Source organism: Zonotrichia albicollis, chromosome 2 (genome assembly GCF_047830755.1).
Source record: "Zonotrichia albicollis isolate bZonAlb1 chromosome 2, bZonAlb1.hap1, whole genome shotgun sequence".
Taxonomy (NCBI): domain Eukaryota; kingdom Metazoa; phylum Chordata; class Aves; order Passeriformes; family Passerellidae; genus Zonotrichia; species Zonotrichia albicollis.
The window spans coordinates 4,831,612-4,844,244 of record NC_133820.1 but is presented as its reverse complement, the minus strand read 5'-3'; the positions used below and the strand labels follow the sequence as shown (position 1 = coordinate 4,844,244).

Below are 12,633 nucleotides of genomic sequence, written 5' to 3'. Positions count from 1 at the left end.
CTTTGGCTTTCATTTTATAATTCAACTTGTTGCTGTAAGAAAGAGGGATTGATTTCTTTTCTACAGTGATGTCTGTGCCTCAGCAGATCCTGGAGATGGCAGTGGTTTCTTCATTCATTCTCCTCACTCTCCACATACTCCCCTTCGTTCTCATGCCTTGGTGGCATCTGCCTGGAGGGTTCATTTCTGTCTTCTTGTGCCCTAAAATATTGTTTGGGAGTAGAGATGTTAAAACCAGCCAGAAACCTTGCTGAAGAGATTTTGTGTTAGGATACTTTTAAACTGCTCGAAGCTGATCTAGAGCTGCACCCAGCTGAAGTCCACAACTTCAGGCTTGCTGGTGATGCAGGAGCTGTGGGAGCTACTTGTTTATTTTTCATAGCATGTGTGCTAATGCACATCCAAGGTTTGAGTGTGTGCTAATGCACATCCAAGGTTTGAGTGTGTGCTAATTCACATCCAAGGTTTGGATAATTTGGTTCTGCCCAGAGACACAAAGGTGTCTGGGACTCCTGGGCATCTCCCCTGAGGAGAGATGGCAGCCCCTGGGGTGGACACTGAAAGGAGGAGGCAGTGCATGCTTTCCCAGATTTTTCTCCCCAGTTTTCCACTCCATCTGTTGGTGCTGGAGGGAGAAGGAGAGCCCTTGATCTGTTCCATTCAGTGCTGCAGGGACAGGTACTCACGTCATCTCGTAGTCAGTGTCCTTGCTTTCCCGGCAGCAGCAGAAGTAGGCAATGATCCCAATCACCACAATGGCAGCCACAACTCCCCCAATGATGCCAGCATACAGAGCTATGTTCATGGATGCTGTGTGGGAAGGGAGGAGTTAGCAGGGGCAGTGATGTCAGAGGAGATCAGCACAATCACTGCATTTCAAACCCTCCCACCAGACCTAGACTGAGTGCAAGCCACATCTGTTTGACTACAGCAACTGGAAACAATTCTGTACTGGGTAGTACAGGAGCAGTTAGCTACTGACAGGGAGGAGCCCCTGGATCTGAACACCTGCTCTTCTTTGTCTATAAAGTTTCGTTTCTGACATTGCAAATTCAGTGCTGACTCTACAGGGCTTTCATCACTTTTTGAACTAATCCAATGCATTGGTGAGTGCTCTACTAGCATGTAAACCACTGGAGAGGGTCTCTCTTAAAGGTGTTCAGAAACCAGATGGTAACATTCCCCTCCTTTAATGCTTTGCCTCTGAGCTGAGATGTTCTCTCTGGTACTTCCTTTCCCCAAGGCAGCCCCATCTCTTACGTGGCACAACGCTGACTGTCATGTTGCAAAACTCCGTTCCCACAATGTTGGTTGAAGTGCAGATGTAAAAGCCAGAGGTGTCTGCTGAGATGTTCTTCAGAGTGATTTGTTGCCCTGTTGTGAAACACAAATCAGGCCAAAAAAGATAAGAATAAAAGCAGGGAAGGAAGTGGCAACAGTGGCGCTCCAGTTCCAGCCCAGGGTGGCTGGAGTGATGAGAGGTTATTAGAGCTGATGGATTGCTCTGTCTTGCTCAGGAGCTGCCATGCTCATCCCTAGGTTTTAGAGTGATTTGTGGGAGGATAAACAGAAGTGTGCTGTTTTGATTACAGGGAACATGGTATTTGAACATTCCTTTTAGAAAGAAAATTGTAGGTGGAGGGTAGAGAAGTGTCTGTGCTTAGAGAAAGCTTTTTTTTTTTTTTTGCTCTTGTTTTGGCATTGGATTTTGAGAAGTGTCAGATGCCCAGATCAGGACCTGGCTCTGAGAACTGGCCACCTTGATAAATTAACTTGTTCAACAAGAGAAAGCTCTTCGGTCCTGCAGCTCTTAAGATTTCAGATATGAGTTATTTAGCAGTGGGGGGAAATGTTTTCTAGTCTGGGAGAAGCCACATAGGCTGTGTAAATAAACAAGAAGAACTCTAGTGACAGGATTGCAGTGATGCTGATGCTTTCTGTCCAGCCTCACACAGCTCAGAACCACGGGCTGAAGCTCAGCTCTGTCTGCTCAGCCAGTCAGTTTGTTTGTTACATCTCCAGCTGATATGGGATGTGTAGTCCATGCTTTTGGTTTGTGAGAGAGATCCAGATCCCTGCTCTGAAAGCAAAAGACTGAATACTTCTTAATGACTTTCCTGTTTCCCTGGGATCTCACTTTTTACATTTAGGATTTGCTGGCACCTAGTGCCAGATAGTAGAAGAGCATGCAGGCTGAGAAGTGACAGGCCATATGCTTGCTTGATTGATTTTTTATTTTTTTATTTTTTTAGTCTCTACATACTCCTTGTGTTTACTTGTCTCCCTCCTGCTGATGGTGTGTTGGTTTTTCTGGGTTTTTTTTGGTTTTTTTTGGTGGGGGGTTGTGTGTGATATTTGTAGTTCTCAAACTCTCAGTCTAGAAGTGGAATTTAAGTGCTCCTAATAAATCAAAAGTGACTGAGTGAGTGAAATGGGGGAAATGTGGGTCAGGTGCTGTGAGCTGTGAAGTGTCTCCTGAGGGGGTTGTGCACACTTTGCAGCAGTGGGGCTTGCTGAGCACAGAAGCCATTGCCTGTGGTGACAGCAGGGCAACCAGCCAGCCTGGGGCCCCTGGGGACAGGCACACAGGGCTTGGCCACGGGTGCTCCGATGAGAGCACAAATGAGGTGGGAATGGGCCAGCAGAGATTGCTGTTCCAGGGAAGAACAGGGTGGCAGCAGAAGCTGCTGCTGTGACAATCTGCTGTGCTCAGGGCTGTGTGTGATGCGCTGGCACCACTTAGTGGCCACTGAAATGAATGAAGTTCCTGCCCCTGGTGATAGATATTTCATGCAAGAATGGGCTCTGAGTGTGGAATATCCTGTGGAGTCTCATCATCTTTAGTCTACTTCCCTTAAACCAGGAAGGGTAGGTACAAACACTTAGTCTTCCTGAAGCTGGACAGGCCAGAAGAAACAAAGTTGTTTAATGAAATAAATCTGAGTCCTCTGTCACTGTTACACTTGAAAGAGTATTAAACCCTCCTTCCTGTATAAATAGTTCTGTTGTGGAAATTCATCTCCTTTTTCCTTCCAGATTCTGACTTAAAATGAAAGCAAATACAGTATTAGGGCCTGTGTGTCAGTCCTAAAGAACCAGAAGCCTTTTTCATGCTCAGAGTAGCAATGGTGTAACTTTCTCATACCCCCTTCCTCTCAGTGAGGGGTTGTCTCTGGAAGAAAGCTTCCAGAGCCAGCTTTTGTTTCCTTCAGTTTAGAAAGAGATCTGCTCATGGTCAAGTAAGCTGGGATGTAAAGACAGTTAGAAAACTCAGTGTTGTTCCTCATGTTATGCCTTACTCCCAGCAACTGAGAAATAATTATTTCTGTATGCTTCCAGAGCCATCCATCTTTCTCCCTAGGGGAGAGATGAAGTTAAAGCCTTTCTGACCATTCTTATTTCAGGTAAGAGTCCTTTCTGCTAAGTTACTCCTGAGCATGTCTTGTATCAAAAGGACAACTTTTTGAACTCCTGTGCAGAGAACATCTTAGAATAAGCCTGAAGAGTGTTTTTGTATTTGCATTTTAGAATCTTCCCAGCCCTCATCTGCAGAGACCTCAATGCTTCCATGTGTTTCAGTTTCTCATACCTTCTGTGTATGCTAGCAGACGGGGCTCATTTTGCACATTGAAGCTTTTCCAGGTGTATTTGGGCGCTGGGGAGCCCTCCTGAGAAGCACAGGTCAGGTTGATTGTCTGTCCATATTCTGGTGTCCCCAGAATGTTGCATTCGGGCTTGGATGGTGCAACTGAAGGAAGGAAAAAGGAATTGTTTAATCAGAAGCAGTTTCTTGTTTCAGCCCATTTGCATCTGTCGTTTTTATTCTTGCAAGCAGAGGCTGGTCTTGTACCTCCCACCTTCTTCTTAAAAGAACTTAAAGGGACTTTGGATCTAATTTGTTTCTCCCTTTTTGGGAGAAACAAGGAAAGCCAAGAAGGAATTGCAAGATGCTTTTTGGGATCTGCCTGATAGTGTTTGGTGACCCATCCTTTGATAAGTGGAGTATGACAGGCCATAGGGGGAATGAGGAAAGCCCTGTAATGATGCTTGGGTTATGAGGAGAGTGAGCTGTACACACAGCCAGGTGTCTGAGGGAGCTGCCTGCTCTACGCATCCCAGCGTCCTTCCACAGGGAGTAGGAAAAGACCAAAGGTGGAATTGCCTATGATATTTTTTGCTATTAGATCTGTTTAAGCCGATGTGGATGTCAGAGGAAGGGCAGGTGTGTGTGACAGGGCTGTGGCACTCCCGTGTCGCCGCACCCAGGACGAAGAGGTCCACGAGCGCGGCCTGGCGCGGCGGGTCGGCGCGGAGGCGGACGCTGCAGACGTAGGTGCCGTTGTCCTCCATGGTGACGGCGCCCATGGTGACGCTGATGTCCCCGCCGGCCACGTCGCCGTTGAACTGCAGGCGGTGGTCGTAGCCCTCCCCGTACTGCAGCAGCCCGTCGAAGTAGCGCGTCACGGCGTCAACCTGGCACACGGCGAGGGCACAGCGTCAGTCCCTGCTTCTGCTGTGTCATCTGCCATCTAACTCCATCCATCAGCCCACTCCTAAGGAGCAGCTTGGGAAAGAGGACCTTAAACTGCAGCAGTTTGGGAAAAAGCCAAGAAAAACCTAGAAATTCATCTCTGTTTCCATTTGGAATCCCCTTCTCACGCCTTATCTGATTTCTTTTGCTGGGGCTTATTCACCTTTCCTCACCATGAGGAGAGGACAGCCCAAGACTTGTCTGAGACCTGTGTCAGTCAGATTGCCCTATGGTTGTACAACCTCCCAGCAAGGATCTCCAGAGAAGAAATCCCTGGTAGTTCTTGCAAGGAGATCTCCAAAAGCTGCTTCCCCTCTCACTAATTCCCAAGCAGTCAAGGAGAACTTTAAAATTTAATTTCTTAACCATCCAATACTTGAGATGGATATAGGACACCTCAAGAATCTCTCCATGTACTGTTATCAACTGAAAACTTAGTATCAAAGATATATGTATTAGACATACACATTTATGTTAGACATACACATTTATGTATATGCATATATTTTTTTAAAATTATCTGAGTGTTTCACATGTTTTAATAGATGTAAATCCCACAGTACATACAGTGCTGTATCCTCAGTAAACAGCTGTAAGACCAATAGGGGTGGGAGCTTTCCTGGGGTTGTGCAATAGATTTGGGATAAATTGCATCTAGTCTGAGCATTTCTGTTTGCACAGTTCTGGGATTAAAAAAAAATCTGGAAGAAGTCTTTTTCTTCCAGCATCCATTCCCACTAAGATTCCCTCTCCTGCCCCTTCTTGGTTGCCCTCTCATCTGTTTCCTTATGCAGCTCAGTTTACCTTGCTATCGATTTTCTTCCAGACAACCAGGTCTCCTCTGTCAACAGCTGAGTTTGTTTTAAAATTACAGCGCAGGGTAGCATTTCTTCCTCTTGCCACTTGGATTTGCCTCTCAGGTGCTTCCACAGTGAGGGCATGAGCAGACAACAGAACTAGGAAGAGAATAAATGCTGCACTCAGCAAAAATAGCAACATCTGGATTCCATGGTAGTCCCTTTGGCTTCCTTAGGTGCCACAATAACCCCTAATTCCCTGTCATCCAGGACATTCCCCACTGAGCAAGAGGTGATGTGTGCTGCAGCTGATTGGCTCTGGGAAGCTGCTGCACTGGATGGCTTAGAGCTAAACTCTGCTCTCTGTTCCTTGCTTCCCTCTTCTTCACCTGCTCCTGTATTGCCATGGAGTTTAGAAAGATGCTGTACTTTTTTCTCTGAGCCCTCCTTCAGCGTGACTGACACCCTTTGACAGCTCAGAATGTACAGAGGGAGACAGATAAACAGATACTACAAGTGCATCAGCAGTCTTAAGGATTCAGGCTAAACTAACAAACTGATATTGTCAAATTTCAAGGATCAGGAAAACTGTCAAATAACTTGCCTCGATCCAAATCCATAGAAAAGTGACATTTTGTGCTAGGGAATCTAAACCTGTTCATGTTTTTCATCCCTGAAAATAGAAAAACCTAGAGAAGCAAAGAGTGGTTGAAAGAAACAAGGGAAGAAAAGCTCTTAGTTTTTTCTAAAAATGAGTAAGGTAGTAGTCACCTTTGTTCAAAAACTCCAGCTCCTGCCTCTGGAGCACAGGAATAGCTGAGAGCTGAATAAAACAGAAATCCCTCTGTGCCCTGGGGAAGCACGCAGGGCACAGGGCAGGTGGTTTTTTTTACACTGAATTCCCTCTGACTTGCGCTTAATTCATCATGTCTGATCGTTGCCTGGTGGGGAGGTCTTTGTTATTCTCAGAATTGAGCTGGACATTTATGTCTGCCCTGCCATAGGTGACCTTCATGCCTGCAGGAGTCCATGGTTAAAAACACCTGCATTCTCCTCACAGTTTGTGTGGGTTCTGCGTTTGGGTTTGTTGCTTTGAGGTTTTGGTTTTGTTTCTTTTTTAATGGCACTGTCATTTGTGGAAGATATTTGGGAAAACTGTAAATGGCAAGGAAGGAAGTGCTGCTCAGAGGTGCTCCCATGGCAAAGAGGAATGTGGTGTAGGAAGGAGGAAAGAGGAGGAAGGCTTCCACCCATGCTGGGGATGCTGCATGTGGTGATGAAGGTTTGCTTCTGAAAGCTGAATCACTGTTCCCTGGAGAAGATTCATCTGAAAAGTTGCCACCTAGCAAACTTTGGATCCTCATTCTGCCATATCTTTGTCCAGGTTAGATCTATAAGGAAGTGTAATGTATAAGGGAGAGAGCAAAGCGGTTCTAGATTGTACCCTGAGTTGCAAGCTGGTTGTGAATGGCCACTTTTTTAGACAGGAAGAGCACACAGCCCCCTGCTCTGGGTCAGTAAGTGAATGCCATTGCCAAGCTGAGCACTGCCACATCCTTGACTAGCAGTGAACAAGAGTCCTTAGAAAATAACAGCGTGGGGACCCAGAAGGTTGTGTGGTCACTGCACTAAGAACCTGGGGTGACAGTTCAGATAATTACACAGGTGCCATGGGCACAGGGATTTGCTTTTAGCCTAAAGTCCCATCTTTTCTACATACTCTCAACAACTGAGTTGTTCTATGGGCTCCTACAGAAAAATGAACAACTCAGTGACTGAAATGTTCTTTGGGCTCTCACAGCTCAGAACAAGGTGGTTTTCACCTCTTCCTCTGTGACGTGGCTGGAGCAGCTTCTGTTCTCTTGGGGATTATTTCATTTACTGATAGTCATGAGAAGGAAAGCGGGGCAAAGTATTGCTAGCATGCTTTTATTGCAGCCACTCCCAGATCTTTCCCTGCCCTCTAGCACCCAGGGCAAGGCCCATGTTTGCACAGCCCCTGGGCTCTTTCTAACTGCTGTTTTCATGTGCCCTCCCTATGAGAGACACCTGGGAAAGCTTTCTCCTTGCTTGTTGGGACTGGATAGAGATGCTTTCTTGCATTTAAGTGAAAAGCACCACTGTCTGTACTAGGAAATGGAGCAAAACCCATTTCCTGATCTTTTTGTCGCTCAGAAACTGGTTCCACTGGGCTGGGGTTCACTGACAGGTCATAAACACAGCCCTGAGGCAAAGAAACCACCCAACCCTCAGACTTCTTTTCCTTCTTCCAATTGGATGAGTCAAATCCTACAATAAATGCTATATTTCTTTTCTTCCAGACATGTTTGGTGCAGAGTTGGGGAGCAGCTGAACCCAACACTGCATGTGAGGCACAGCCTGTAACACATTTATTCATCTGTTGCTGTCGCCCTCGTGTCCCACTGCTTCTGGTGCTCTTCATTTGTCACCCACATCTCTTGCTGCTTCCCTTTCTCAGGGAAGCAGCAGTTTCATTCTGGGATGTCACTGACTCAGGCTCATTTCCTCCTTCCCACCACGTTTCACTTCACAGTCAGTACATTTAGAAGTTGTGGTTTATTCTTCAAAGGTTGGGGATTTTTTTCTGAGCAGAACCAGAATCTATTCAAAATATGGCTGAAGGCAGGGGAAGTAAATTCTGAAAGAACTTCAAAAAAGGAGACAGGACAAATAGCCTACGTGGTACTAGAGAGACAATGTCACCTAGATTTAAGCCTTAGAGTTACTTTTTTGCACGTTATCACTTTGTGTGTTTATAGCATTTTAAAAAATGTGAGAGACATTTTGTATGTTTATAACTTGTTAAAAAATGAGAATGGTTTTCTCCCCCTCCGCTTAGAGATTTGTACTTGTACAAAGGAAGAAGAAAATCAAAGTGACATTTCTACTTTCACATTCCTTACTGAGTAATTGTTAGTAGACTGAAGGGCAATTAATACAATTACAGGAATATTTTCTTTGCTGAAATAAATTGAGATTCTGATCAAGCAAAAAAAAACCATAATTTGCTTAGCATGAAAGGTGAGAATGTTGAAAAAGAAGAGTGAATATCAATGGCTTTGCAGTAGTTACATAATGATCATCAAACCATGACCCAAGTCACATTTGTTGCATGTGGAGCCCATCCACTTGTTCTGATCACTTTAAACTTTGTGAATTTCCCTTTTGTGGTCTTATGGTTGAAGTGAGGTTTTCAGGATTTTTAGTTCAAAAACCCCAAGCAATTTCCATGTGTGTAGCTTGGTCTGAAGCTTGGAATGAGGTGTAGGAACATTGATATAAGAATATGAGGCAGGATAAAAAGCAGTGGAGCTGAGACTTCCAGAGGAGGAAGTTCCTTCTTCAGAGATAAATATTGTGTTAACAGAACCCAAGAAAACTGTTTAGTAAAAATACTTTCAGCTTCATGAAGAACAGCATTTTTTCCCACTCCTAACAGTTTTGGGAGATGTGTGTGGATATGCAGCACAGAGATGGTACACACACTTGTCTGGCCATAAGCACAAGGAACCTTCACTAAACAAAAGAGAGACATACCAAGTGCACTGGAGTCCTTGTACTCTGTAGTGCTGGTTCCTGCCACCCAACCCTTGAGGATGTAACAAAATTAGTACTCACTTGCACTGAAAATGAGGAGCCCAAGTCCTTTCATCGCCGTCCCCCTCATCCCTCCTTTGTTTCACCTCAAGGTGCTCTTCTTGTAATCTCCAGGAGGCTGGGTAGGTAATTGGCTTTCCCTGAAGGGCTGCTTTGCAGTGGCATTGCAGGTTCACTTCCTCAGTCCCTTAAAAGTGCTTCTGCCCCAGCCTGCCCCTCCCTCCTGGCCACAATGACAAGCCACATCACCTGCTGCTCTCTGCAAACTTGGAGCTCCTTGCCCAGTTGTGAACTTTCTCCCACAGTTGAACGGCCTTTCCCTGTTTCTCCCAACACGCAGGTGCACGGAGCAAGGGAAGGGTGTGGTGGGGCTGGGGGTGGAGTGTGCAGTGCAGCTGAAGTCATGCATGTGATGGCAGGCATCTAGGGGAGGATAAACCTCATTTTTCTCAAATTTTTATTAAGGAACAGAGTTTAAAAGGTATTAAAGTGTTTTACAATGCAGGCAGCAGCCCACATCCAGGCTTTAAGGATCTGAGGGCCTAACTCCATTTACTGTAAATACTCCTACAGATACATAGTTTATGGAGTTGGGTGACTAATGAGTTATGTAAATATAAGTGAGATGCATCTCAGCCAGGTTCTTCCTCTCTGATGCTCACTGTTCCACTGCCCAGTGTGTGGCTTGCACAACAGACGTGGGTACCAAAGGTGCTGCTCCCTGTCTGTGCAGAAGGCTGCACACATCACCCAGCCCATGGCTTGTGGCATTCTGGTGATGGGGCTGTGGAGGCATGAGCACTGAACAGCCAGCACTGCTCTCATGCTCTGGAAGGGCACTTGGGAGTCACAAATAACCACTGATATAACTGACTGAAGAGTAAAGGGGGGAACTCATGGCAGCTGGGGCAAATATCTGACATTATGTTTAACTGAGGGCAGTGTAACTTCTAAACACTTCACTGCCACTAGGCAGCGAGGGATGTGTCCATGTGGGATAATCATCTATGCTCTGTTTCTAGCCATTTGAGGGACAAAGTCACTTCTAGGGTGTGAGTGACCATTTCAGGCATCTAGACAGGACATCATGTTCTTAGATATCATTTTGAGATTAAATTAGTTGTATAATGCAGTATATTATTGATGAACTTTGTTGAGGATTTTGAAGGAGGCTTCCTCAAAAGTAGTTGTTGACACTGAATAGCTGTGTTCAGTGCACTAAAGCAGATCTGTATCTTGCTCTTGTGTGGTAAATCTGCCAGAAGCCACACTGAAGATTTGCCTTTTGGTCTATATGGCAATTGTTCAAAATGCCTCCATGACAATGAAACTTAGGAGTGATGGAAATCAAATCCCTCTGATAGAAAGGACCATCTATCTGTACTTCTGTCCTTGATGCATAACCTCAGTTCTCTTCAGACTGTTAGCACAAAGCAAAATAAAGCGCATAAAGTACAGAAACTTTATTCTTCAGGAATCTTCCATATGAGGACAGCTGGTAGGAAAATTCACCCTGTTGTGTCTCATCTTTGACCAACTGCAGGAGATGGCAAGGACCCTACAAAGGGGGAGAAGGGAAGACATTTTCCAAAAACAGCTTGTTAACTAACCTCAAAATGTTAACTGTAATTTACTTAAGATATAAACAAAGCTGGAGCAAGGTCAGTAGTCTCCTTTCCTGTCTTTGGAGTCCACAAGGATGAGGTTCCTCACAAGGAGGAGTTTCTTAAATGTTTACCTGCCTTAAAGACTTAAAGATATTTTTGACTTGATCCCACATCCTCCAGAAAGAGACATGTGGGATCTTAACTCCAGCTTCCACTTTGGATTTTGCTCCCATTTAATATTTTGAGTGTGGTGACCAGAGGTAGTGACAGAAATGCTATCACCATCTACCCACACTTCTGGTGTTAATTCTCAGTTCTTCACATAACCAAAGGAGATTAGTAAAGTGCAGACACTATAACCAATTTGGTCAGCTTGCTGTTATCCTTTTCACAGGATCATTTATACAACCTCTCATTCCTTTCTTCTTAGTTCTCCCAGTAACTTCAAAACCCACTTGACTGATTTCAGTTGAATTTGGTGGACAGACAGCAATCTTAAAGATAGGAAGTTCTTTCTGTCTTGTAAAAATCAGTAATCCCAATCAGTTGGGGTAAGAGAGAAATCTAAATGGTACCTCTTAGGTGTCAATACTTGTCTTCCATTCCCAGAATCTGTGGTTTCACAGTGTGGTGGGTGTCACCTTTTGTGCAGCCAGGCAGACAGGGAAGTATGGCAGAGTGAGTAGTCAGAGACTGCCTCATCTCGTGTTGGTATGAAAGTGATTCACTGCTGGGGAGATTTTTATCTTGCCTTTATTAGCCACTCTCATGCATCACAGGTAAATAAGTTGGCACTGAGATGGATTATATTCTGCTGTTTTGGAGACTTGGCTGAGACTGGTTTCTTAGGTATTGTGGAGAGTGTATGTTTCAGCACCTGATACAGAAATCTGATATTAAGATGCTTGTTTTAGATGCTCTATATTTATAACTTTTTTGAGTTATTTAAGCCTAGATTGGGAAGGGTATTTAGGCACTTTTATCCTGTCACTTTTCCCTGACAGCTCTTATTGGGGATCTCAGGAGCAGACTGCTTTAATGTGGGCAATTTTAAGAGATTTTATATTTGTTTCTAGGTTGATTTTCTTTCCCTCTCTAGCATGAGCTCCCAAAGCTCACAAGCATTGGCACCACAGCTAAAAGAGCTGCCACTGGTACCAGCAGCACTGCCAAAGCTTTGTATATCAGCTTCTTCACCCCTCACCTGTGGGCAGTGCAAACCCTTGAAGTATTATTTTTGCTAATGGCTGCACCTCTGGGTAATCCTTTTGCTGATATATAGGACTTTTAAGGGATATTATTATGTTATTTAAATAAAACTGCCATTGACATGAAAAGCTTCAGTACAAAACCAGGGTGACTTGGTTGTGTTGCCAAAAGTACATGCTGTGATAAGGCTTGCCTGTGAAAGCCAGTGAGGAATATGCACAGGCAGCACTATAAATCTTTGTAAATCCTGTAAAGAGAGTTCCTCTTTCTCTTTAGAAGGAGGAACATCAAGGTCCCACCTTTCTCTCCTAAGAGGACAGTACCTGTCCTCTTGTGTTCAGTTCAAGTTCATCTGTGAATGAATACATTAATCACCAGTGACAGGTACCCAACCACTTAGAGCTGTTTTTGCTACATTTGCACGTGCAAATGGTCATTAGCAAAGATTTCTGTCATCCTTGCCTCTGCTCTGTATGGTCACTTTGAACCCAAAACCCAGCAACCTGTGGTCAGCAGTGAGGAGGAGCTGCTTGGCTGTCTGCTTTGAGTGTTCTCCAGAAGTCTGTAACCTACAGGCCCCTCTCACCATCTCTACATCTGAAGGGCTGCAGTGGGCATGGCAGGGCCTTCACCATTCTCAGCTGCACTTGTATCCTAAAGATTCACAAACAGGATTGTCAGATGCAGCTCAGTGACTTCTAAAAGCATCTGTTTTTATTGGATGGCAGTGCTCCCACATTTAGGTCCTTTGAAAGCTCTGTTCTCCAATATAAGGCAGTCTATAAGCAAACATCTTGAGACCACTTCTTGCCACAATTAGCAGTAATTAACAAGAACACATGGTCATTGCATTGCAGAAGCAGCTAGAAAT

General features: G+C 44.7%; 1 protein-coding gene across 1 annotated transcript; it reads right to left on the bottom strand.

Moving 5' to 3' along the window:
* Positions 1 to 5: 5 nt before the first annotated feature.
* Positions 6 to 9,001, bottom strand: GPA33 (glycoprotein A33). The gene is made up of 7 exons (XM_005490993.4): positions 8,968 to 9,001; positions 5,336 to 5,487; positions 4,263 to 4,473; positions 3,590 to 3,748; positions 1,261 to 1,374; positions 687 to 810; positions 6 to 201 (listed from the first exon to the last, which is right to left on the bottom strand). The coding sequence occupies exons 1-7, from the start codon at positions 8,999 to 9,001 to the stop codon at positions 111 to 113; spliced, it is 885 nt and encodes a 294-aa protein (XP_005491050.3). The 3' UTR covers positions 6 to 110.
* Positions 9,002 to 12,633: the final 3,632 nt, after the last annotated feature.